Genomic DNA, 27,966 nt, shown 5'->3' with positions numbered 1-27,966 from the left:
TTTAGCATAATCAGATATTATGCATGTTTTGGATATGTAACAGGTAATTATACCTTCCTTTCACTGCTGTTTAACATATGCCATATATTTTAGCCAGCCCACAATCAATGAAGATAAAGCTGCACCACAGGTACATACAATGAAAAACAAACATAAAGAAAAATAACTGTTTCACTCCCACCTGTTTCATCAATATCTTCAAGTATAACATTCAATATTAGAATGCGACATAGTACATATATCACACATTATAGTTATCAGAGAGGATATGTTCCTCCTTGCTAAATTAAAGGGTGCGCTTCGCTATGCCGAGGGTTCGCTATGCCGAAGGTTCGCTGTGCCGAGGGTTCGCTATGCCGAAGGTTCGCTGTGCCGAGGGTTCGCTATGCCGAAGGTTCGCTGTGCCGAGGGTTCGCTGAGCCGAAGGTTCGCTATGCCGAGGGTTCGCTATGCCGATTGTTTATATTTTGTGCCGAAAGGTTCGCTGCGTCGACGGCTCGCTATGCCGAAGCCATCGTAGAGTTAGATAGCCCATACTTTGAAGAAAATATTTTGAAAAAATACCTTTTTTATTAAAATAATATATAAAAGCATTACTAGCCTTTAATACTACAAAGAACATGCATTACACACTATATTTTCTGCATATATAATTGCGTATTTTTATATACAATTACGTAAACATACAAGTTTATTCTGTGTGTTAAATATAAATTAAATAATATATCAGTTAAATTGATTTTTGAGTTAAAGCCTTCATTCATTTTGCCAGGCGATATAGGCCTACGATCAATTTTGTGGCAAGTGTAATATAAGCTTCCTTATATATGGGGGCAAATCGTTTCGTTGTTGTTTTCAGTCGTGTACTTTTTTAATTTAATCAATTTATTTTTCTAGGTAATCCTATGGGGATGCATTTAGTTCAACAGAGCACGTACGTGCCCAAGCCGTATTATAATCGCATGCGCTTTTAAGATTACAATTTATACTAATACCAAAAATATTGATACACTAATTTTCGCATTGAGTTTTTTTTTAATTTAAGAAGGTTTAAGAACAGTGACAGTTTGTGTTTTTAGATCGTTTGAGAATGCGACTGTCCCTAAACTTCTGTGTTATTCTTTCGGAAATAATACTTAACGCTTTTCATCTTTTCTGTTATGTTAAATTATATTTTGTATTGTGTTTTGTTATATAATAATTCTGCGTTTGAAACTCATAAAGGCAAATGGTAATGCTGACCGGTTATTGTTTATTTTAAACTTAACATTATATATATTTCGATAGGAATGTTTTGGCGTTCCGAAAAGGAACGAAAGTCGCACGGACTTTCGATATTAATCAGACTTCGTACAGTGCCATTTGCCTGGCGCAACCGACTCTAACTTTTTTTAATAAGTTCTCCATGCTGTGCAGCTGCTCGATTTGTTTATGTAATGCTATAACATAAGATAAATTTGCTTCATTTTCTGAATTTCAGTTAACCATTCAGTGTTGCTCTGCTTCACTCATCGCCGTTTTGATTAATAGAGATTCGTTATTTTTTAAACTTGGTATGTTTAGTTAGACGCCGACTTTTAAGGTTTATAAGCTTCTTTCAGTAGTATATTAATTTGTCTTATCTGCCAAAAATATTCAAACTATTTTAGTTTTCAGAGGATACTAGAATAATTGCTATAACCGTAATTTTGTGGTAAAGAGAATTCATTTACTTCTATGGGCTGTTAAACTTCTATTGTGAAATATGAATCTCTTACGAAGAGTTGTTATCCTTTAAATATTAAGTCTACATCGTTGTTTATTACATTAAACTTTTGCTATTATTATATCGGTAGCGGTCCCTTCCTCCACACACACAACAAACACATAGCATTATAACTTACAAACTAAAGATAAATTTTATTGAATTCAAAAGTGTTTGCCAGTAGTGAAATTTCCAAGCTTTGGTTATAGGTACACTGAATACAAATAGTACTATTTTTATAATTCGTGCCATTTCTACTCAAATATATTCTTTCTCGTCTTCACTGACAAGGTGGTTTAAGTGAGATGAAGATGCCTGATGTGTACAGCGTAGATTATTATAGATTAAAAAAAGAACAACTTTATTCCAACCCATACATATGCTGAAATTGGTTAACATAGATGTGTCTTGATAATAAGAATAAACACCGACACTAAATTTGACCTATAATGCTGCCAACTCTTGTAGTATCAAGGCAAAATATTGGGTAATATGTTACGGCAAAACGATATACACAAAACACCTGTTACAATGTACTACCGTAACAAACATGACTCTCTGAAACATATAGGCCTACACTGTACTATATTACATTCTGTTGATTATAAAAATAGAAACCGACCTACATTGCTGCCTGCCAGCCAACTGATCGTATCAAAGCAAAATATTCGGTAGATATTTTACGGCAACATGATATACACAAAACACATTTTGCAACCGTAACAAACTTAGTTCTCTGAAACATATATAGTGCACTTTATTACACTCTGTTGATTATAAAAATAAAAAACGACACCAAATTCGACCTACATTGCTGCAAAACACTTGTCACTAGCTAACAAACTTAACTCTCTGAAACATATAGGCCTACACTGTACTATATTACATTCTGTTGATTATAAAAATAGAAACCGACCTACATTACTGCCTGTCAGCCAACTCTCTTCGTATAAAAGCAAAATATTCGGTAGATTTACGGGAACATGTTATACACAAAACACATTTTGCTACCGTTACAATCTTAGTTCTCTGAAACATATATAGTGCACTATATTACATTATGTTGATTATAAAAATAAAAAACGACACCAAATTCGACCTACATTGCTGCCAGCTAACTTTCTTTCAAACAACCACACCCATTACCGTAACAAACTTAGTTGTCTGAAACATATAGTATATTACACTATTTCCCTTGCCAATTTTTAAGCCGGAGTCTGCCAAATAACATGAACACATACAACATACTGCAATATTTGGAAAACTAAAAAGCATGAAAAGCCATTGTAATGTCATTTAACTGAAATAAGCAAGAAGAGAGACGACAGAGAGAGACTATCGCTTACTTCCTTCATATGTAAACAGAGACTTCGGAAGATCTTCGAGCCTTTCCCAGCCTGCCTGCCTGCCTGCCTGCCTGACCCTTAACCCGTGGATACATCTGGAGGTGACAACGATGTTCTATCCACTTAAATGACAGGACTCCAACCTTAGTCTCTTTTTCAAGCCTACTGCAATGATAAAACATATCAATACCGTAAAAATGCGATCACCGCACCTATTACTTTTACAAGTAATCTCATATATGCTACTGGACACAACAAATTTAAGTCAAAGCTCGACGCATAAAAAGGACGTGGGTTAAACGCTAGCACCGCACTTGTAACTACTGAATGATATCTTTAAAAGCAGCTGAACATATAAAGCGGGCGACATCAGGCCTAAAGACAACTAAATAAAGCTATAAGGCTTGGGGCATAAAACGTAACATAAATGCATTAAAACGAGATCACCGCAACTGCTAATATTTCGTTAAATCGTCATAAAATTTTGTTAAACCGTACCTTTTATTCAAAGTTGTGGAGGCAGTGTGTCACTGCCTCCCAATACTCTTCTAGGTCTCTGTCCCCCCGCCTGTACTCCCTTCGCAGGGTCTTCAGGCGCCGCTCCATCCGTCTCCACTTCTGCCTCCTCTGGGGCTGAGGATCCCCTCGGTCAGCAGCCCGGATGGAGCGCTCCGTCTGGCCCTGGATGTCCTTCAATGTGGTAATGAATCGCCAAATTGTTGGGTGCCTAACACCAACCGAATCATTAAGTTTCTTGTTGAAACCTGTTAAAGAAACTAGAGCATTAGTGCAATTAAGAATAAGGTTGTGGACCTTTTAGTGCGTGCGATTGTACCCTAATTTGTAAAAGTGATGAAAAGTTTGCATCACTAGACATGCATTATTAATATGAAATACAGCTCTGCAAATCGGAAAGGTTTAATTGTATAGGTGTTTTTAATTTTGCTTTGCGCCATGACATGTCAGTGTGTAAACAGTACATATATCACATTCTCTTTTCAGTCTCGCCCAGTACATGAGTTTATTTGTATATATTAGAAAAGTGAATCTCAAAGCTGAGGATATTTTTCCGATATTTCCTTTTCGTACATCTCTGGTGACAGAAATTGATCATTCTCGCCAAATCTTGCCTTTTTTAATCTTTCAAAAATTTGAAAATTCACATCAGTATGAAGGGAAAATCTTCAACTCGTAATATTTACTTTAAATAAAATAAAAAAAAAATTAACATTACACTTGCCTATATATTGAGAATGAGCGTTTCACCTAAACAGTATCAATAAACAATGATAACATTTCTGAACTTACTTTCAACGTGATTGTTGGTTCTTGTATCCATGTTCCTCCCGTACACATTCCATGTGACGGGAGGAAACGTCCCTTCTATGTACGTGTTGTTCACGTATTGGCAAAACTCCCCCATTGCGGGGAAGCGCCGAATGTAGCGGCGTGTCCTGCGGGCATTGCAGTGCATTAGGAAGTTCTGACGAACAAGCGCCAAGGGTAAGTAACCCAACGACATGAACTTCCGAATGCACTGCCTTACCCTGGGGTTGCGCCTACAAATAGGCACCAACCCCAGTTCCTGGACGCGCCGCCACAAAGATTGACAGAAGTGAAAAAAACACCCAGCAATGTCGGTCCTTCTAAGTTCTGTCTCGAGGGCGGTGTGGAGACCCACCTCGAAGTCACAGATGACTCTGGTGGGCCTCCATCGGTGACGGGTTACCTCCCGAACTTTTCTCTTAAGGGCCTGAAAATATGTCATATTTTTACCTGCGGGTTAACAAAAATTTTCATTTGCACCTCTGATAAGTAATTCTAAAATTTCGAGCCTTAATTGCATCCGTTATCCAGACTTTAAGCATATAGAATGAGAGATAAGCTGCCGACGCAATAGTTTAATCTTTGAAGTCAGCTACCATAGCCAAATTTACAGATTAAAAAAGGTAAACCGAAATAAAAATGTTTAATTCACCTGCAAAACTTAATATAATGGCCAATTGTCCGGGCCTCCATCAAGCACGCTGCCAGTACTTCCACGCGGCCACGGCGAAGGCCATGGACGGTGAATACCTGGCGATAAGGGCCCGGACAAGACCGAAAAGTGCCGTCCATAAAGATGTCCTCGCACTGCTGGAGATGCACCATGTTGGCGTCTGTTCCAAAGAGCACAATTCCCCACGCATTATCTTGGAGGATCAGGTTGTTGTCTCCCCTCCATGTTTCCGCCCACGATCCTGTTGATAATATATATATAATAATAAATAAATAATAATAATGAAATAATATATAATAAACAATAAAATATAATTTCATGATTAGAATATGTGATCATTAAAGCAGTTATGGCTTTGAATTCATGTTACTTTCTTCATGCATGGGGATCTCTGTCGAATTTGTTATTTAATTACGACACAGTCATAGTTTAATCATTGTAACTCAGCTCAGCAACCCCTAACCTCCGTAACGTTTTTTAAATAAACGTCAGCATAGACGAAATACTCTTTAAAGGGACTTTGCATTTTCCAAATCCATAACACACAAAGTTTAATAAAACAGTGCTATTTGTTATTTTAAAAGATGCGTTCCATCATGGATATTGATAGGCCCTAACACTCAAAAGTTGGGGTGTCACATTAAGCCTAACCTCGGTAACGGATCAAATTTGAGTATGAGTTGCTTTAGAAAGTTAAGACGTTTTATATAAATTCCCTTCAATATATTTATAGAAAATAGGCCTAGTCCTAATACCACAGTTTACGATGATAGATAGGCCTATAGGGGCCTAATGGTCATCTTTCATCCGTTATGCTAACTTCGGTCACAAAATATGTTTTAACATTTTTTTATTTTTTTTATTTAATTAAAATATTAAAATATCAAAATTACTGTATTTACTTTAAAACGTTATGCCTTTCGTTTTGTGGATCAATTCTTATATAGTATTCATTCATGCCCCTTGCTGTTAATGACATTATCCTGCATTAGGCCATATATAGGCCTCCATGACAATTCTTATCAAGATAGACTAGGCCCCCTAATTATTTAGGTTTTCATTAGAATTTGCTTTAAAATCGATGGTAAACTGTGGTTCATTTTATGGAATGGATATTTATTTGTCATTTTTGGTGCTTTTTTGAACTTATCATTCTATTTTAACCATAATGTGAAGTTTTAAGGACTGTCTTGGCAAGAAAAATGGTACTAGCTGACATCAGTACTAGCATGCATGTAGCCGACATTTTTGCGCGAGAGAATTGTCGAGATGCAGTAACAATATTGTCTTATTGAAGCAACAATTGCATTCAGCAAGTAGCACTGGGTCCTATTTTACTATTGCAATAGTGCATAGTAGTATTTGGCATCTTCTTGACGCTTCGTTTAATTTTAAACGGACATATTTTGGCAAACACGTGTCTATTGTCGGTCTGACAGTTTGTATGCATTAACTTTCTCGGTGGGTTTTTTTTCTAGTATCTATTTTAAAAGCTGTAATCAGGTAGGTTAAATGTTTTTTTATACACTTACATGTAACAACTCTTGCTCTGGTTAAGTATGGAAAATTTCAGTGTAACACTTAAAAGCACATAAATTACTCGATTCATTTCAATTTCAACCTATGTAGGAGGTAAACAGTAGCAGACGAGATTAATTATCGATGACACAGTGCTAATTAGATGACTTAACGCCTGCTGCAGATTAGCAGATGCGTGTCCTACGTGATAACCATATGTCAATCTGCAGAGCAGTGGCGGATTTCGAGTGTAGGTCATGGGGGTCCTGACCCTCCCCCCCCCCTTTCGCTTTCTGGTACCCTCTTCAAGTTAGATTTTTGACTAGTTGAACGGAACCTATGTATATTCTATAACCAACATATGTGTAATATTTTATAGTTGTGTAAATAACTCGACTTTAACATCAGCCTATCTTGTTTTTCATTTCCATCCTTTGAGTTTCTCCATTGCATATGCGTTTCTGGCTTTCATAAGTGTTTAAATTCCTTATGTAATAGTAGAGAATTTTTATCAAAAAACATTTGTTGACTTCATTTTCACGAAAACAGTATATATTTCATTGAAATCTTAGGTCTGCCTCAGAGTGCCAGTATTCAGAGGATTGCATTTGTGGAATCCTGGTATGATCGTCCCTGTAATGGGCTTTAGTATTAATAAGAAGCGGTGTTCACGCAATGTACATTACTTAAAATCCAGGCCATCTTAATGTAACAGTACGTTAACAATTTTTGCTCATGCTAGCAGGGAAAGCAATGTATAATAATATATAATACACAGATGTTTTTGCTAATGACCATTTTCTGTGTTCTTCCAGCCATTACAAGAAACTCGGCCAAATTTCTAATGCTACCTGACGCAGCTTATAAAGGGGCCTAATTTTTTTTTTTTTTTTTGCCTTGCAGCATTTAACGACCGGGTCCCAATGTAGGCCTATAATGTGCCACTTCGACGGAATCCCCGAGGGTCTACATGCCGCAATACGCACAGAGAGTATTTGCCCCCCCCCCCCCCCCAAAAAAAAAAAAAAGACTAATTAAAATAACAAATAAAATAAAATTAAAGGTTAATAATTCCCCCTTTAAGTGTTTATGTTCTTATTTAATTTGAATTCCTCTCTCTTTTTAACATACATGGTAGTTTTATGTTGAATTTTTTGTTTAGATAGGACACCGTCGTAATATAATAATTGTCGCTCAGTAACCCACAACCTAAATTACACTTTAATGTGAAATAAGTAAAATGCTTAATGGTGTTATAGTGCCCTTTTTAAACTCATAATACAGCAAGTTTTAAAAAAAGGCATTGCTATATGTATATTTTAAGTTGTGCATTCCATCAAAAGGGATTCTAGCGCACAGAAGTTGGGTTGTCCCACATTATAGCTTAACATCAGTCACTGAATAATTTCGAAGAAAATGTTGCCCTATAAAGTTTTAAAACGTTTTGCCTGGACAGGACCAAGTACTTTTAAAATCCATTCGATTGCCCAATAAGTGAATACTGCGGATAAAAACACTTTACAGAATGCATGTCACCTTACATCCGTTACGCCTTTTTTTAGTACATTCATTCATACCGCTCACTGTTTAAATTATCGATCCGTATTAAAATTATAGATAACTGATAATTATATCAAGACAAGATGACCATTTGGCTTGTAACTCGAGTTCGCCTTAAAATCGAAGCAAAGTCTAATAAGATGTGTCGTTTGTCTTTTGATTGACCAGAGTTTATATCATATTTTTTCATTATTATATATTTTAAATTGTTTAATTTTGAATATCAATGAACGGCTGAAAACATTGATTGTTTGGCTTTGGCTTTGTTTTTGTATTTAATTTTTCGAGTTCAAGATTCGAAGTAAAGGATAAATATAAAGAGCTTAATTGTAAAGTACTTACCAAATATGTTAACATCAGCGATGTTACGGGGTACAGGTGGCATGTGGGCAGACCTGGCACGACCCAGAATTGAACGGACCTCGTTGAAGCTGGGGATGGGGAGATCACCGGCTTGCTGGATGTCCCTTGCCACCACATCATATGTTCGTCTGATGGGTCTGGTAATGTCCGCCTCGACCTGCTGCCGAAACTGCTCCATCACCAACGTCCTATCTACCTCATCGTCATCTGGAGTATGGTTGTGGTCTCCAGCGTGGACAACACGGATGTCCCTCGCACCTAGTTCAATCTCAAAACGCTCTGTTTTCAAAAATGCACGACAATTGCTTCTCCAACAACGCCAGAAAATGTATTGTTGACCAACTTTGTTTCTATGATACCGATGTCCATCGAAAATCAAGATTTTTCCGCCCCGATTTCCAACCGAAATTCGGGGTACCGCTATTTGCGCCATTTAACTACCACTTGAGCCTTTGGGTGGTCTCAGAATGAACGACCGCGTCGTCTTTTTTTCTCTTTTATACGCAGCAAGAGATTATATAATAATTACAGATTAATTCGGCAATTACACGTCTTTTTTTAATTATCTTACATATAATCTTTACATGTGAATGCCCGGTGTCCACTAATTGGTTTAACTTTCCTTATGAATACAGGAAATATGTTTCCCAATGGGGAGTGGGAATAAGTGGACAAGTGGCTACTTGAAAATAGCAATTTTAAAATGAAAATCAAGATGAACAGCGTAAGATGGCGTGGCATATTTCAGTTGAATGTGCTCATCTATTTGACGCTAAAATTATACGATATAAAAACAATATATTATAAATAAAATACAACAACATATTACAATTACTGTGTTAAAGCACAACGAAACAGTGGCATAACTAAATGCAATTAAGTGTGTAATATTGTCAGCAATAATGTGAAGTATTTGGGCATAATAAAAACATAAAAGGCGTTGAAATTTGCTGACAATTATTTACTTAAACTGACGATGCAACGTTACACATCGCGATGGACCACTGACAGAGTATAAAGTTTGTATTTGAAAGTATAAGGGTACATATGTTTATAAAAGCACATAACATCAAAAAATTATTCATGAGAACCTTTTTTTCAATAAATTTAATCCTGTCGTTGTAAAGTTACGCTAATTACTATTAGTAATGAAGGGAAATCAAACATTAAAAGTGATATTCTGTGTAGGTCAAGTTTCAGCCAGAGTCAACAAATGTAGAACATTTTTTTGTGTCAGAAAAAGAAGGAAAAGGTTAAAGAAAGTCATTAACAGTTTATGTGATTGGTTAACTTCATAACATAATATAATTTAAATTTCGTTCTACTATTTCTCGCATGATGACTGAGTTTTGGATATGAATCTAGTATGAGTATTGCAAATACTATTTTTGCTAATTTTAGTTAAAAAAAAAGCTATTAGACATTGCCTAACAAGGTTGTGTTCTAAGGTAAAGTCAACATAAGTATGGAAAACTGGAAATCACGTTATAAACAATTTAAAGAACACAATAAAAATATTATAATATAGTATAAATACTTGTAAAATTGTATGAAGAGGGAGTGGTAAATAAGTGATTGAAGACTCCATAACATCGTTGTCGTTACAACACTTTTTTCAAAATTGGACACTTTTAAACATTTAACAAGAGCTTTGAAATATGTATATGTAAAAAGGTGAAAAGTGTGTTAAAGTACGTTGCGTGGAAATGAAGAACAAATTAATAAAACCAATTTTGTAATAAATTGCTGTAACTATGCGTACATCTTATTAATACACATGCATACGAATAATTCACTATTTTGGGGGTGTTGGTACATTTAATTTGAAACATTTCAACTTGCATTACGCGATGCAAGCTCATCAAAAGCAAGATTCATTTTCAGAAATCTTGACTTCAGAAGGCTGGGACTGAAGATTAATGGCGACGGAAATACCCGTTCACTTTGCCAAGTAAAACATAGAAAATAAGATTAAAAATATCGGGAGGGATCGGTCTTTGATGTACTTCTACACTCTGGTGTCATGTAAACATTGTATGAGGCGCCTGTAATGTGATATGAAAATGTGGACATCAGTTTTTAAGAAGTAGGTGTCTTAATAAAGGCTGTTCGGCTTATATGAATAAGTCGGGCAAAAGGTTAATGGTTAAGCATGGGCTTTAAGTCTTAACGGTTATTAAAACAAACGGCCATCATAAAAGACATAGTGGTAATATTTATTGCCGAAAAAAATCAAAAATACTTTGGTGTATTACTATGGCAAAAAAGAAAATACAGGCCGAAACCCAATACCATTAAATTTATTTGCAGATTAATTCCAATAAATTGCTGCAACGCTGCGTACATTTATTAATCGCACGTTTGTTGCAGGATAAAGATGAAGACTCTCGTATACACTTATTCCAGGGGGAAAATTCTCTTTTATATCTCAAGTTACAATACACGTTGTCAAGTTAATCAAAAGCATTCAACATGTGCAATAATCTTGTGTTCTTATGGCTGCGACTTAGGATTATTGGGGCGACGAAGAGACCCTTTCAATTTGCCAAGTAAAACATAGAAAAATAAGAACAAGATGTCGGAAAGCGATCGTCCTTTGCCGTACTTCTTCACAATTAAGAACTGTATATCAGGAAACAATTATAATAAAACCTGTTAGACAGCTGCTGATTGATTGAAAGCACATACTACCATCACAAAAGGCACAGTGGTAATATTTATTGACGAAAATATCAAAAATACTTTGGTGTATGACTATAGCAAAAATAATGGATCAAATATTAACTATTTTTGGGTGGTTTATTTTGAAAGATCAAAAAGGGATTTATGACAGATATTACAATATTGAAGGATTTTTTTGGAAAGATCGAAAAGATATTTATGACATTTATAAGATGTTTATTTCAAACAGAAAAGAATTCCTTGATATTCCTTCTTTGGACAATTTCCTAAAACCCCTAAATACAAAGGTGAAGGATAATTTAGTCCATAAATGTAGGCCCTACAAAATATACAATATGAAAAATAAACTTTGTAAAAACTTTATATTAAAAACTGAAATGGTATAGCAATATGAAAATAAATATGCATCACTTGCCGTCTTAACTAACTGGTCAGTTTGTTAAAGAAAATTTGATTCCAATATATGTTAGCATTCGAACGAATTATCCGTACATTTATAATCAAGGGTTTCCCCTCCCCCCGCTCACAGACATGCATGCAATAAATGATATTTCGTTACGTATTCTGACATTTAAATAAGTATCTTTATCAGTTCTGAGAGGTACATGTGCTAGTTGGCTAACGCAATTAATTATCAAAAGTAACACAGCACACAAATATAAAACTATATGTCATTAAATCAATAATAAATAGTAATTAGATAGATAATAACAAAATTACGAAGCTAAAATAACTGCATGTGACAATTACGACTACTAAAAGTATAATGATAATAAATAAAAAGATGTTTTCTTTTCAGTAATTTCCTAAAGTGGGTGACGCCCATAGTGCCAAAAATAATTAATAAATTAACTTACAGAACTGATTATTTAAAGCGATTTAAGATGTTTATGCCCATAAGGATAAACCTTCAATGCGCAGTTTTAACAAATTCAAATTGTACGGATGGAAGAAGAGAACTTTTTAAACTCGTTTATTAAAAAAAAAAAGGCCACTGCTCGTCACGTTACATAACAAGCACAATGGGTGATGGGTAGCCGACTTCTTCGGCGCAGCGAACCCTCGGCACAGCGAACCAGATCCTTTCGGCACAGCGAACCTTCGGCATAGCGAACCTTTGATTTTGGGGCTCCGGAAAAACTTAGCCGATTTTAGACCAATTTTCCGGTTTTGTCGGCACAGCGAACCCTCGGCACAGCGAACCCTCGGCACAGCGCGCTGACCCCAAATTAAAGAGTAGAAGATGCAAGATCAGATTGTTTAGTCAGGAAAAGTGCTTGCACTTTGGAAATGTAAGACAGAACTAAATTGGTCTCTAACATGAAACAAATAAGCAAATTCCATATGGATTTTATGTGATGCACAAAGAACAGAATGGAAACTATTAAGAGGGTCAGAAGTGACTGATAGGCGAATGTCATGTTAATTCTTTTTGACTTAAGCCATCAGTCAAAGTATGACAGAAAGTCCTTAGCTATATTGTTCCAAACAAAGGCTATATTTGGACAGGGCATAATGCAACTGAATAGTACAATTATACAGAGGCAGCAAAACTAAATAAAATATGGTGAAGAAAAAAGCCAATTCCATAAGGATTTTAACTAAACCAAACAAAAATATAGATATTTGCCCTACTGTTCTATTGTTCATCCTTTCAGAAAAGATGACACCACGTTATTTACTTTATATAGAATAACATTTCATAATAAGAACAACACTTAAGGCAAGCAGACATGTTCAGAGTATGTGTACAATGGATCATATATAAGTTTTGTTGGGAGGTCAAGCATATCCTTATCTTCTCTACTTGTAAGTGATATGCCATGAAACAGGTGGCATCTTTTATAATATATAGTCTGTCAATTATAGATTGAATGAGATTTATGCAATTTTGACATGTACAGCTGCTCAAATTTTGATGACTTCCCCATCTTAATTTTGCTTATGAAAAGTAACTGATCCAAACAATACTTGGAGGGTTTTGGTCTATGACGCTAACATTTGTCCTCGTATCTTTGTCTAAAGTTTTGTTTGAGTCACAGTGGCACAGTATAGAATATTACTATCAGGGCCCCGTAACTCCAAAGCATCGCGCATTGCGAATAGCAATATCACATAGAGGCTACAATGTATTATATGGGGCGAGTTATGGAATCAAGGTGCTTGTGCTCGGTCGCAAATGCGCGATGCTTTCGAGTTACGGGGCTTAGGTGTATCAGGCTCGGTAACCCTGCACTGATATTTAAACTGGGTCATCAGCCCTTTTTTCTACAGATATTTGCAGTTTTGAAAAGACAAACATTGTAATACTTGAATGACTGTCAGTTTTCCTGACATGAGCACATCACTCGCCAATGCTTGAGCCTTTTATTTAACATTCACTCTCTGGCTCTATTCCCATAGATTTTAGATCGATCTATCCCCGCGGGGAGTCTCACTAGATTACTTTCAGATAATCCGACTTAAATGTCCGTCCCGCCTACTACAAGCTTTAAGGGGGTAATTAACTTTCCTGTCCGCCCGGCTGACAGCTATTTAGCGTGAACCCCCAGGGAGTTAGGTCGATCTAAAGTAGGTCGATCTAATCTATGGAAATGGGGTGTCTTATTCTGCAGTATATTAAATGTGAAATGTTAAGACATAGCATAGGTATATCATGGCATGATATAAAGCACTACTATAGAGGCTGCTTATTTTTTATTTATATTTGACTAACAATGTTGTGTGACTCTGATATGACATGGTGTATGTCTGTGTAAAACACCTGCTTTGTACCTTTATTTACCCAGCTCTGACAGTTGCTTGTCTATATTTTTAATGAATTCTGCCATAAAATCACAGAAAGTAATAATAGACTCCTTTATTTGTGTCATTTGAACACAGAGTACTGAATACAACATCCAAAGTATAGTAGCTTTTGATTTTAATGATAAAACCTGTAAAATAAATGTATGAATTTATAGTATATTTATAGTTTGAAAAATTGACCCCTTATAAATGAGTTTATTAATAATTGCTGACCAATATGAAGTATATGCTATAAAGGTTACAAACATTGACTATTACTCTTTTGTGCACATTTCTAGGACTATAGAATACAATTTAGGCCTACCTGTTCAACAATATAAATCGGGTCATTTGGGAACAAGAACATGTATTGATTACATTGATCTTGTTAAGTCCTCATGCTTCTTTGGGTTACACTGCCTTAGTAATAGTATAGCAGATATTAAATAAACATATTAGGCAGATATCATATCATTCTAAGTGTGTGGTGAATAAGCTGCCAAGGGAATACAAGCAAACACCATTGTGAAAGAGAATAGAGGAGTTTGTCTTTAAACAAATGATTTACTATAATATGCAGAGGAGTCTTTGGACCTTTTTATATCCTACAGTATACCAATCACAACACTTTTACTGGTCTTAACATATAATTATGCTATAGTTGTTTTAAGCTCTTTTTTATAAGTTTACTTCCAACTGTTAAAATAAATCCAGTTAACTGCCTGGGTCGAGCATGGGAACTCAGTTTTTAGGACTCTGTTGCGTAATAGCCAGGCTATCAAGGTGACACTTTATCAAAACATTGCAATACAGAGGAATATACTACACAGTTTGAAAAGGGCCTTTGTCCTACCATAACAGGATGTGTAATAAAACCAGCTGAGAAGCAAAAGAATAAATATGTCACTGGTGCCAGTTGTGATTTGATAAGCTGTATATATGTGTAATAAAGATAGATCATTATAAATAGTTAATGTTCGTAAGATCCCGCACATGTCTTAGCAAAAATTAAAAAGGATATTGAAATATTTGATCTTTCTCCCCTTTGGTGATGAATTTTGATAAATCTTGCTTTACAACACAACTGAGAACTCTGCCACTTTTTAAATTTTTCATCTTATCTGTAGGTATAATTCTATTTTATAATTATTATTTATTTATTTTTATTTTTTTTTTTTTTGAAAAAAATTTTTTTTATTCATTTATTTATCTAAGCAAACGTGATGTTTATACCTTTCTTTATTGTTGTGGTTGAAAAAAATTTAATTTGCCTTGTTATTGTTATTTTCCAGGTCTTGGGGTCATGTTGGTCTTGGTGGTAGGAATTGGTTGGAAGTGTACACCGGCTGATCATGAGCCATGTCATCTTCTATTTGGTCTGGGGGAGTATAACACACGACAATTTCACAGAGGAAGGCTGCGAGCTCCAGATAGGGGGTTCAACTGGTATGCAGGTTAGTATAGGTCTATATATTAATTTTTTTTTTTTTTGTCAAAAAAAGTCCAAAAGAATAGTGCCAAATTTTCATTGCTTTGACAAGCCATATAAATGATTATTGTCGTTCGTGAATTGGTGACTTTGCTCACTGAATAAATTTGAACAGATTTTGCCAATACTAACTCCAAGCATCAAGCTATTGACTTTAAACAGTTTGTAAAGTTTTTTTTTTCAGCTTTTATTCTGGTCTCTTGTGATTCAGGCTCTTTTTTCCACTAACTTAAAGATTTATTTACAATGTGGCAGAAGACGGTAATTACTTGATCTTTTCAATGGGGGAAATAACTGCCATTTAGTGGTAGCAACAAAATTAAAAAGCAGGTTACTCTTTGCTTCTAAATGCTACATAAAAATGTAATTTTTTTTATTTTAAAGTTATGTATCTGAAGGTAAAATAATTAATGCCCATTGAAAAAATAAAGTAGTTACTATATACATACTAGTACAAGGAATTGCATGTTAGAACTATGCGAGATTCCATATCATAAAAGGATTATATTTTTTCCACTTTTTCCTATATTAACAAATGGGAGATGATTTAGACATCTTCACCAAGACCCAGTAATGCTCCTACATAATTGCCTAAATTTGAAGTTGGAAATTATTAATTGCTATGCTCTGTAAATTCATGGACAATGTGAAATATGCTCTTCAAAATCTTCAGCACATAATGAAAGTGTCCAAAAGGCAAATAAGGGGACTAGTGATTTGGAATTGGTAACTTGATGCTAAGAGTCGGAATATGAATATTAAATTATGATTCTAAAGTCACTTATTTGTTACTCACAGATTGAAAACAACACTTCATTTATTAAGGCCTGTATAGGAAGATTGTGTGGCTGAATATTTTCAGCATACAAATATACTATACTTGTTTTACCTCGATGCAAGAGTTTCTTTTGGTTGAATTTCTTTGTATTGATTGGTAGAAGAACATGCCAAGTCGGATGAAAATCACATAGTCTGCTTCTACTGGATATTAAAGAAATTGCCTTTCAGTTGCATAAACCTACAAAGGCAGTTAGAGCAGAATAAATGGCTTTTCTGCAGACAAATGGGAATATCTGTTATCACTGCTTGCCAACTGTCCATGGAAGTCAATGTTTCGTATTGATTTTTTTCGGTGTAAAGCCTAGGATCTTGTTCTCTCTTGTGGCCTTTACCATCAATACTTTGTATTCTTAGGTGCAATGCTTTTTTTGTATATATATATAAAATATTTTCCCTAGGTTCCCTATTCCCTATTTTTCCCTGGGGCTGTCTTCTGTTTTCCAATGTTCTGCTATATGGTTGAGTAAAATATGTTCAGGTGTTTGGTGAACTTAACATTTTGGAAGCATTAAGGGCCAAAGTGATCTATTTCAGTAGTGATTTTGCAAGGGTATCTTTTACTACCTCATGTAATTTGTTCCAGGTACTTGGAAAGTGCACTGGACTTGCTTTTGCTATAAAATATTGACCCCAAAAAATTCCCAAACATTCATATAACTAGATTCACCTATTGGATAAGAAGGATATTTATTTTTTTTTCTTTTGATAACTGCTTTTAACTATAAGATTAGTCATTCCTTTCCAAATCTTCCCAACTTCCTAATGTATTTTTCCAAAATCTAGAGATGTATAGCTCTTAGCTTTTATGCTCAAATCACACAATTAAATACATTCTGCAATTTATGTGCCTTAAAGGCATATATGCACATTGGAGATGATTGGTCTTGACTCTCTTGAGAAGAAATCCCTTTATTATTGTATTCCTATGCATTTGATTGCTATGATGATATCCAGTATGCTTATTGTACCACCAGCGTTAGCGCTGGCGGTACACATGGTTTCGGTCCCGTCCGGATCGTTCCGCCGGCTCCACCGGCTCCGCCGGCTCCGTTGGCTCCGCCGGACGGCTACCGTTACCGCTTCTCCTCCTAGACGGTAAGGGCCCCCGTACCCATCTCATGGATTTAGGTCACCTATAATCTCAACTCGTTCCACGTAAAATTTGGGCTTTGTCGGTATTGGGGTCTGGGTGTGGCACTCATTGCAATGCACCCTTGTCTAAAAATGGCAAAATTAAATGCTAATTATCTACCCTACGGAAGGAGTTATGGGAAAAATTTCTATAGACGGCTTTCCAAAAGTCATATGTGTAGATTTCAAATATACCCTTGGATATGACCTTTGACCTTTACTTCAAGGTCAAATGGGCCAAAATTTTCAAAAAAATGAAATTTTTTACGTAAAAAATTTTTTTTGCCCTGTTATTCAGACACCACACAGACTTAACCAATAATATTATTGGAAGGTGTTACCCTTCAGGTCATCTTTCATCTCCATGAATTTGGGGTCAATCGGTGCATTTTCACGGGAGTAGCGGCCATAAGATACCGAAACTGAAAACTGTCTCTAATTCGGGAACCGTTAATGCTAGAGACCCATTCTTTTTTGCATTTCGTAGAGCATGTAAAGCCCAACACTGGAGGTGGTCTCGGTTTTTTTGTATTCCATACGGTTTTCGAGTTACGCTGTATCAAAAAGTACATATTGGTGGTAAAAGCAAAATGTGCAGTACGGTAATGGATAATAAATTTTGAACTCTGGAAAAATAAAACATAAGGCTTGGCAAAGCAGACAACTTGTGTTCAAAAATGACATTATTTCATCAAATTTGAACTTCTGAAACTTCAGAGCACCTCCTATTTCAAGAATTTTGACCAAAATGACATTTTCTTTATTTTAATTAATTTTTTCTGTACGAAATTTAAGGCACATTATGGTAACTCCAAAATTATAACATTTAGTCCCTTATATCTCCAAAACTGGCAGAGATAGGTCCATAGTTACTATTGAAGTTGAATAGGAAGTCATATACTGGCAATCTTACTATGACCTTGAAAGTGACCTTTGACCTACTTTTCACCATGAACTGAACTTTGCAAATTTTTCTTCCCTTTTATCTCCAAAACTGGCAGAGATAGGTCCATAGTTACTATTGAACTTGAATAGGAAGTCATATACTGGCAATCTTACTATGACCTTGAAAGTGACCTTTGACCTACTTTTCACCATGAACTGAACTTTGCAAATTTTTCTTCCCTTTTATCTCCAAAACTGGCAGAGATAGGTCCATAGTTACTATTGAACTTGAATAGGAAGTCATATACTGGCAATCTAAATGTGACCTTAAAATTGACCTTTGACCTACTTTTCACCATAAACTGAATTTTGCAAAATTTGCTTCCCTTTTATCTCCAAAACTGGCAGAGATAGGTCCATAGTTACTATTGAACTTGAATAGGAAGTCATATACTGGCAATCAAAATGTGACCTTAAAATTGACCTTTGACCTTCTTTACACCATAAACTGAATTTTGCAAAATTTGCTTCCCTTTTATCTCCAAAACTGGCAGAGATAGGTCCATAGTTACTATTGAACTTGAATAGGAAGTCATATACTGGCAATCAAAATGTGACCTTAAAATTGACCTTTGACCTACTTTACACCATGAACTGAATTTTGCAAATTTTGCTTTCCTTTTATCTCCAAAACTGGCTGAGATAGGTCCGTAGTTACTATTGAACTTGAATAGGAAGTCATATACTGGCAATCTAAATGTGACCTCAAAATTGACCTTTGACCTACTTTTCACCATAAACTGAACTTTGCAAATTTTGCTTCCCTTTTATCTCCAAAACTGGCTGAGATAGGTCCGTAGTTACTATTGAACTTGAATAGGAAGTCATATACTGGCAATCTAAATGTGACCTCAAAATTGACCTTTGACCTACTTTTCACCATAAACTGAACTTTGCAAATTTTGCTTCCCTTTTATCTCCAAAACTGGCAGAGATAGGTCCATAGTTACTATTGAACTTGAATAGGAAGTCATATACTGGCAATCTAAATGTGACCTTGAAATTGACCTTTAACCTACTTTTCACCATGAACTGAATTTTGCAAATTTTGCTTCCCTATTATCTCCAAAACTGGCTGAGATAGGTCCATAGTTACTATTGAACTTGAATAGGAAGTCATATACTGGCAATCCAAATGTGACCTTGAAATTGACCTTTGACCTACTTTACACCATAAACTGAATTTTGCAAATTTTGCTTTCCTTTTATCTCCAAAACTGGCTGAGATAGGTCCGTAGATACTATTGAACTTGAATAGGAAGTCATATACTGGCATTATAAATGTGACATTAAAATTGACCTTTGTCCTACTTTTCACCATAAACTGAACTTTGCAAATTTTGCTTCCCTTTTATCTCCAAAACTGGCAGAGATAGGTCCATAGTTACTATTGAACTTGAATAGGAAGTCATATACTGGCAATTTACTGTGACCTTGAAATTGACCCTTGACCTACCTTACGAAGAACTTAAATTTGATTGTACCATATATATTTTTTGCAATAGTTTAAAAATTCTTGTTGATTGCATTTTTACAGCTTGTCAAGCACAAAACTGGTGGCTGTGTCCCTTATTTTGTGTATGTGGGGGTCTATACGAATGCGCTTGCTCCAGCTGGTGGTACAATATTCGGAGGCGGTATCGCCTCTCTGATCCTCTAGTTATAATTTGTATTATACTCCAGACTAACTGAACCTGTGCTTCCAGAATTATGAAAATGTAGCGTTCCCAATATATTACTGAAGAAAGATGAAATCAATCTTCAAAGCATATATATATGTATTAAAATGACAGCACAACAGAATGACACAAATTTTTTTTCTGCAAAGTGTGCAAAAATAGCTTTTTTTTTTATCTGTTATGGTATCCAGTGATTAAAGCTGTTAGAAGACAATGGAATGCCTTTTCCAAACACAATCATAAATAACCTTTTCTTGTGGTCACTTGGTTTCCATTTGTCATATCTAGGTCTCAGATTTGTGGTTTATTTATGTTACTATTGTCCAGTCCCATGTGAAAAAGACATTTTTGACTAGTCAGCCACACTGGGGCAGTGACTAATGCAGTGAAATATAAATGACCGAAGGACAGAAGACATAGTGTATTTGTTTTGTGTCACTATTACATTTGTGGCTTTATGACAAGTTTTTTTTTATGAAAGCACAGTTTGTTGTTTTAATGTAGGTTGTACGTACTTTTTTGACAATTTAACAATGTAGCATTGCTTTTCTTAGTATTATTTGAGTGTCATGGCTTCTTGTTTTGTAAAGGTGAAATTGTAAATGTAGGTGGATCAGGGAATGGTAGTAAAGGACATATTGGTGCAGATTTTCATCAAGATGGAGATGTAAATTGCATAGCTGGGGACTTGTGCTCAATCTAGCTACTTAAACATGTGATAAGAATGAAAATGGATACCACTGGGTCCTTATCAGATAGATATAGTTTAAGTCTTGCTGAATTAGGGCAGTCCATAAGTGTTGTATTTTGTAACTGGCAGGCATGACTATATGGAAGCCATCAGTCATACCTATGTCTGATGTGGAATAATTTGTGCACTGCAAGGCCCTTGATTCCATCTACTGGCAGAAGTTAGATTTTTTAGAATGGAAAAATAAGAACTAGTAGAATTAGAATGTAGCATTTCCCTGGACATCAAAACCAATGTTTTGAATCATACTCGTGAAAAGAAAAATTCCAATGAAATTAACACTCACAATATTATTTTAATCCTTCCTTTTTAGCTATATTTCGGAATATGGTGAATCATGTGACATATGTTATGTTTATATACTATTGGAAAATATGGGTAATGTTAACCCTGTGGATTTGAGGATGGATCTTTTAGAAGTGACAATTTTATTAATGTGTACACTTATATTAACCTTGAAGGCACACCTTACAAACCATGATTTCAGTGAGTATATAATTTCAACTCAAGGAAAGAGAAAAAAGGGTCTCCCTTACCAAAGCCATTTCATAAAAGACATCAGAGTCGGGTTTGGTTAGTTATAGGTCATAATTTCTTCTTTGTGGGAGGAGGAATGCCCATTAGAAAATAAATGCATATCGTATGTCTTGGCAATTTCAGGCCAAAAGGGGTAAATAGTGCATGTACAGCCTTTCTTGTATTTAGATGACACATTGTTTTCCTGATGCCTCACTGTCATGAAGAAATACCACACCCACAGTTTAGATTGTCAGCTCCTTGATTTTAGTCATTCAAGCCTAATAAGGCACTGGGTGATTAAGATTGCTATCTCTTGATGTCTGTTCGGAGAGGATGGTCTGCTAGGAATAGACTCAGTGTGGGTTAATTCAGATTTTTGGATAAATTATAGAGTTATAATTCATGTAGACCTGACTGCCACAGAACTCAGTTACCATATATGGGTATGTGATTTATTACCATTGAGATTCGGTTGTGTTTGCAAGAAAAGTTGAGAGACATTTTTTCACTACTCAAAAAGTTGAGCATAGAAAAAGTGCCTATTATAATAGACCATTCTTTTAATTTTTAAAAAAGGTAAAAAAAAATTAAACCACATTTGGCACTGTTTCGTTAATTAAAACAATTGCTACAACTATAAAACATCAATATTGGACAGTTTGCAAATGCTGAGTTTGGAAATGATGAGAAATATTTTGGAAACTGTACACTAGCAAATACAAGTATGACAGTAATATCCAATGATGGCACAACATATGATTGTGTGTTAGTGGCAGGTGGCCGCTAATGATCTGATCAGTCTCTATTGTCTGTTCTCATGGAGATGATTCATTTACGTAGTGTTGTAAAACGGATATAATTTTCCTCAGGCCTTATTATTACTTATTGTTCGACTACATAGGCCCCAGATACTCTGCTGTTAGCTTTGAATATTGCATTGTCAATTAGTAGCCCATTGTTAGATATCTTGTCAAGAGTTATTAATACTACGTATCTAGTATCAACTTGGATCTAGAATGCAGCACCAATGGATTGGACTGGTAATGGATTCTTGCTTGGACCCAAAAGCCAATATTTCTTAAAATGTGTTTAACTATACTGCCAGATGTTGAATTTTCTGAAAGTGCACTTATGAAGTTATTAAATTATAGACAAATTAAGTCAAGCATTCTGCTACTGATGTTACTTTGTACTAATTGTGTTAATTTTTTAATTCCCATTTTTCATGTTCTGCAATTAGTGATGTGCCATTTGTCCTTGTTATGTCTTTATTATAGCTGCCTGAAGTAATTAACAGAGATAATAACACTGTTCTTAATGGAAAGATAAGTGACTGTGAATAGTGGTTGAAAGGGTACTGTAATTACTATACCTTTTTTGTGGTTTATTCAGTCAATAACTCCCAGTCAAGTAGATAGAGTTTGTAGTATATTATAACAATGGTTTTTCATATATTTTCCAGGGTTGATATATCCTGAATTTCGATACAGAAGGCCACCACCATCTTATAATGCCTCTATGCAGGAATACCAACATCAGTTGATGCTAGCACAAATGCAGCAATCTTCCCAATGTGCCAATGGGGACAATAGCAGTCTTCCTAGCTCGCCGCCCCCAACATACAGATCTCACAATAGCACAATACGGCCAGGACTTCATATCACTTTCCCTAAGCTAGGGGAGGATTACCCGTCCTCCAGGCCACCAACATACAGATCCCATGCTGGGACTTTGGGGTCGCCCACAAGGCCAAGACTTCCTCTCTCCATGTCTCCGGATGCCAACGGTAATTCCGTTAATGCAAATACAGTAACAGTTCAGATAGTGAGTGAAACAGGGCAAGACAATGGGCGGGGTACACCTAGTCAGGAAGAGGTTATATCCCAAACTGATGGGAGCAACAGCAGAAGCAGGGAGCCCAGCCCCGGGGCTAACATTGCACAGAGCCAGGCTTCCATTGGTAGCTCTTTGAACAGTGCTACAGTACCGGTGCCTGGGGCTAGTACAGGGAGTAGCACAGATTATGGTCCCCAGGGGCAGTCCACAGAGTCTACTTTGAACAGGGGATATAAAATAGTTGAACATTTGGAGAGTTTGCTGGATGATGCAGTGACTGATGGGGCTCCTGGTCCTAGCCAGCAACCGACCACACCTGTGTCCACCCCGGAATCTTCTCATTCAACGTCTATGTAAGTGCATCATTAAAGATGAAAAACTAAAACAAAACAGCCTAAGCTTGAAAGCATTTTAGATGTATTGCAATCAAGGAATTAGTCCCCATCTTAATGATTGATAGCACAAAGGAGCAATATATGTGAAGGATTATTATAAGATTATTCTGGAGCTAGTCATATAAGCAGCGTGGACAGACAAGTTCTACATAGCTATTGCACAAGGCTGCTTAACTAGCTGTTAAAAATCTGATATGTCTTGCCTTGGATGTACCACAATGAAAATGTGCTACTTCAGAATTGGCCAGTGCATCTTCATTGAAGGAGAATTAATGAGAAGTGAAAGATGTTGCAAGGTGTACCATGTTATCATATCAGTGTCATATTTACCTTCTTAAGGTCAAGCGTATCTTATACTGGATTGAAGTCTTTAAGTTTTTTACTTGATTGGTCACCCCTAGTTTCAGATTTTTCTGATCTGTCTGTGAAATGTAAATTGAGGTGAAAACTTTGTGGAGAAGCAAGGCAGTCAGCACTCTGAGACTTCGGGTGATGTGGATCTCCTTGCCAAAATAATATTCTTGCAGAATGTTATGTTTAATATTTCAAGCAGCCTTATTAGGGGTTTACAGTGAATTTTGCTGTAGTGGCACTTTTAACAGTGTTTACAAGAATGAAATTTAACATTGAATAATGTTTTATATTGTTCGTTGATAGATAAAATATCACCTGTGTGAACAGGTGTGAATGGTCTTCCACTTTCCTGAAGTATGGTTTGACAACACACATAGCTGTGACTTACCCTCTACCAGGGCGACTTATAGATTTTTCACAGATATTCACAGATACAGTATGTCTCTAGATAGATAGATGGTCATTTTGGTTCAAACTCACCCTGTTGAGAAACCTCAAGGCTGATTACATGGCAGGTAATTGTTTGCATAACTGCTCAGGCACTGCCACTTAGCAGGTCCAGTCCAAGTCTGCGTGACAGCAATCAAGACAGTAATTGCTCTGACTTTAATTACTTGCTCTTCTGTGACAGATAAAAAAGCCTTAGACTGGTTGCATAACGAGCAGTTATCACATCGTTGTGAAGCTCAGCTCATGCAGAGCGAGTACAAAGCCTTTGGCGCTCGCGCAGAGATAATTGTTTCCACATGGGATTTCTCAACAGGGTGAGTTTGAACCAAAATGACCATCTATCTATCTATCTAGAGACATATTTGTGAATATCTGTAAAAAAATCTCAGTCGCCCTGGTAGAGGGTAGCTGTGACTGCCATATGAGGGAACAATATAAGCTAGCAAAATACTCAATTGGCTTGAGTAGATTGTAGGATTTTAGTGTATACTGGGGCACATTCTTGCAGATGTGCTTGATTTGATGCACGTGTACCTATTGGGTTATATTTTGTATTTTTATGTATGCTGCATGCTCCAGTGATTTTTAGCAAGTATTAAGATGCATGGATTTTTTTTACAGACATATTATTGTGATCTATGAAGGCAACTGCTGCCGTTTGAGCACATCTTATGTTAAAGTAATCATGTGGTTGTTTTTATCATTTTGTGACAGAATATATGTATACATAACATGTGCAGATTAGAGATTGAAAACACTAATGATATATCATAACAAAACCTTTATGGTGAACCTTCTATAGATGAAAGAAGAGTTAAATTATTTTGTAGTTAAGTATTAGAATTTATGTAATTATTTCAATTTTTAATAAATTTGTGCTTAGTAAAATAAATACAGCATTTTTTAATGGATTCCCCAATTAATCTTTTTAACTCATTTTCTAGCTGACTTGCATGGAATATGTAATGCCACATAATGCGCTTCATTACTGCCTAAACAGGATTTTCATGTAGTCAATACCAGGACAGAAGTTTTGCCAGCAAAGCAAGTTTATGAAATACATAATGCTATCTGAAGGAATCGTGTTATCAAACCAAATGTGTGTTAGACTACAGCTGGTGGATATAATAACCCTGGCCAAACAAAGTTATAACCGTAATCACATCTACACTAAAAACGAGGTCAGCATCTTTACTTGTAATATGCTGTCAACCTAATTTCCATTTGAATTTTCCTCACATATTAAATAATTCAGTTTTTCAAATCCCGTAGTCATAAAAAAACATGAGGACAGGATTTAACGGAAATGTGACCTCCCCTTTTTTTCCAGGTAGAAAGAGTTCAAGTTAAGTAATATAGGCCAACGTATAAAAACCCAAAATGTATTTGATGAACTAGTGCGTAGTAATATAAATTCCATGGTTCATCTATCTGAGGTATACTGTCCACGTTTAAAACCGTCTACATTTCCTGCAAAGCTATCAATCTTTCCCTATCCAGACCTGTAAACGATAAAAAAAAACTCAAATGGAAGTGTCAGGTGTTGATATTTTTCCTTTGAAATGTTACGTGAAATATTTAAAACTATATTATGTTACTTTAAGTGGTATAACACATTTATTCCAAGTACTGGGATGATCAAGCAATGATTCATAAGTAAATTTGTAAGAAAATTACAGGGAAAATTTGATTTGGCGTGAAAATCGGAGATGGTAATGTAATGTAGTTGCTGCTATTTGTTTTCAAGGATCTAGCATGGTTGATGCTCTCGTAGTGACGCAACATCGTATGTAGGCGGTTGATTCATAATAAAACGTGTTAGATAAAATCATAGAAGACTTTCTATTTCTATGATAAAATCTAGACAGCGGTGGGTTCACGTCTGAGGCAATGTGTCCAAAATCGAGTACTTAATATAAGTCACTTCATAATCATATCTCTCACCAAAATGTCATGGACAGTTGACCTGGTTTCAAGAGCAGAAATGCACTTAAACATTATTCTGTGTTCTTATCTTTAAAGAGTTTAAGGTCTGTAAGTGGATAATGGAAATGTTTTTAGGGGAAATACTTCTTTAGATCTATAGCTGATCATGCCAACTTATTGTGAGGACATGGTAATTATTATTAGATTTGCTCCTTAAATATGTGCTTTAACGTGGTAACATTTTGCACATATTTATTTCAGTATTTGTCTCTTATATTCTTAATATAGCAATTTTAAAATACAATTGTCTCTAATTTACATGATAACATGATTAAGGAAAACTAGTACTTTTACATAGTAAAATGTGGTAGATGTAAAAATAATTGTGATAGGAGAGACGACACAATGAAGCGACAAGTGTAACGGTAGGATTGTGCTCGGAATCAAAGCCGCGTTCATTCTAGAATACATGTACATAATGTATTTGTTGATCAGATGTTAAGACGCACGAGGCCTATGTCATTGCGAAATAAAATTTCATATAATAACTGATGAATGATTAAATATGGTGGTATATGGTAGTGAATTACTGTCGGGAGCATTAAAGTGAGATAAAAATGATGATCCAGAAGAAAACGTTTCGATATATTAGTTTTGGGTTGATGAATATGGCAACGTTGCCATTGCAAATTATAGAGAAACCACGAAAAATCTTTAAAATACTGATATAACCAGAAAAGAAACCTCCAATGTTTGATAGAATTAGGTCTTCCTAATTGTTTTCTGAGTATAGATGGACAATCAAAGCGTATAGAGACGGGTTTGGATTTACAGGGTTACTACTTAATATGGAATATTTTTTATCATTGTTATTTTCGAGTGCTGATTATAATTATTTTGGGTTGATTCATAAAAAAAGTGGCTCATTGAGTTATAAAAATATCCATTCTTCTATTGTGAGATATTTTGGTCAATAATATCAAATGTGACATAAGATGTCATTCAAAAGAAAAGAACACCCCAGAAAACCATATCAACACTTTGATGTCAGTATTAATTTTAAGCTAAGATATTAAAGAAAATTATAGCCTCTGGACAGTGATATGTTACACAGTTAAAGAACTCATTACAGTAAATCATGAAAAGTCATCAATAGCGGGTATGACCTCCAGCAGCCGCTTGCTGCGCCCTCATCCTACATGGCATACCCTGTGACACGTTTTTTAGAGTTTGGATGGGGATATCATTCCACGCAGTGATATTTGCCTGTCGCAGTTCATCACTATTTACCGGCCGATGACCATAGCTATTAATTCTGTGAGTTACTTACGCCCACATAATTTCAATTGGGTTCATATCTGGGGAGTTTGCAGGCCAGGGCAGTTGCTGAACCCATTGGTTTCGAAGAAAAACAGTGATTCTGCGAGCTCGATGTGGGGTTGTGCAGTCGTCATGGTACACAAAGTTGTTCCTGAAGATGACTCTTACAAATCGAAGCATTGTTTGCTGAAGAATGTCTCTGTATGAACCCTAATTGAGGTTGCCTCCTAGAAAAACCAGCTGGTTCTGGGCACCGACATGATATGCTCCCCAAACAGAGACGTTACCACCCCCTGCTTGCACCTTAGGCAGTGCACAATCATCGTTTTATG

At 35.7% G+C, this 27,966-nt stretch overlaps 2 protein-coding genes across 4 annotated transcripts in view; one reads left to right on the top strand and one right to left on the bottom strand.

The window, feature by feature from the left end:
- The window catches only part of LOC106166714 (uncharacterized), a 31,605-nt gene extending 6,306 nt beyond the window's left edge, over window positions 1-25,299 (top strand). Inside the window, exons 3-4 of the mRNA XM_013545358.2 lie at window positions 15,292-15,453; window positions 22,816-25,299. Coding sequence (XP_013400812.2) covers window positions 15,292-15,453; window positions 22,816-23,546 — 893 coding nt within the window. The 3' untranslated portion in view covers window positions 23,547-25,299. The remainder of the gene's footprint in view (window positions 1-15,291; window positions 15,454-22,815) is intronic.
- Window positions 298-9,396, bottom strand: LOC147763542 (uncharacterized). 3 transcript variants are annotated; one of them, XM_087005869.1, is made up of 4 exons: window positions 8,510-9,396; window positions 4,399-5,330; window positions 3,589-3,854; window positions 298-3,255 (listed from the first exon to the last, which is right to left on the bottom strand). In XM_087005869.1, the coding sequence occupies exons 1-2, from the start codon at window positions 8,961-8,963 to the stop codon at window positions 5,065-5,067; spliced, it is 720 nt and encodes a 239-aa protein (XP_086861995.1). In that variant the 5' UTR covers window positions 8,964-9,396; the 3' UTR covers window positions 298-3,255; window positions 3,589-3,854; window positions 4,399-5,064. The 3 variants fall into 3 exon arrangements, with proteins under 3 accessions (XP_086861995.1, XP_086861994.1, XP_086861993.1); XM_087005868.1 differs by lacking the exon at window positions 8,510-9,396 and having other exon boundaries at window positions 298-3,252; window positions 4,399-5,076; XM_087005867.1 differs by lacking the exon at window positions 8,510-9,396 and having other exon boundaries at window positions 4,399-5,073.
- Window positions 25,300-27,966: the final 2,667 nt, after the last annotated feature.

Source organism: Lingula anatina, chromosome 2 (assembly GCF_051362555.1).
Source record: "Lingula anatina isolate TDL-2025a chromosome 2, LinAna3.0, whole genome shotgun sequence".
Taxonomy (NCBI): domain Eukaryota; kingdom Metazoa; phylum Brachiopoda; class Lingulata; order Lingulida; family Lingulidae; genus Lingula; species Lingula anatina.
The sequence above is the reverse complement of the archived record's forward strand: the minus strand, read 5'-3'. Positions and strand labels throughout refer to the sequence as shown.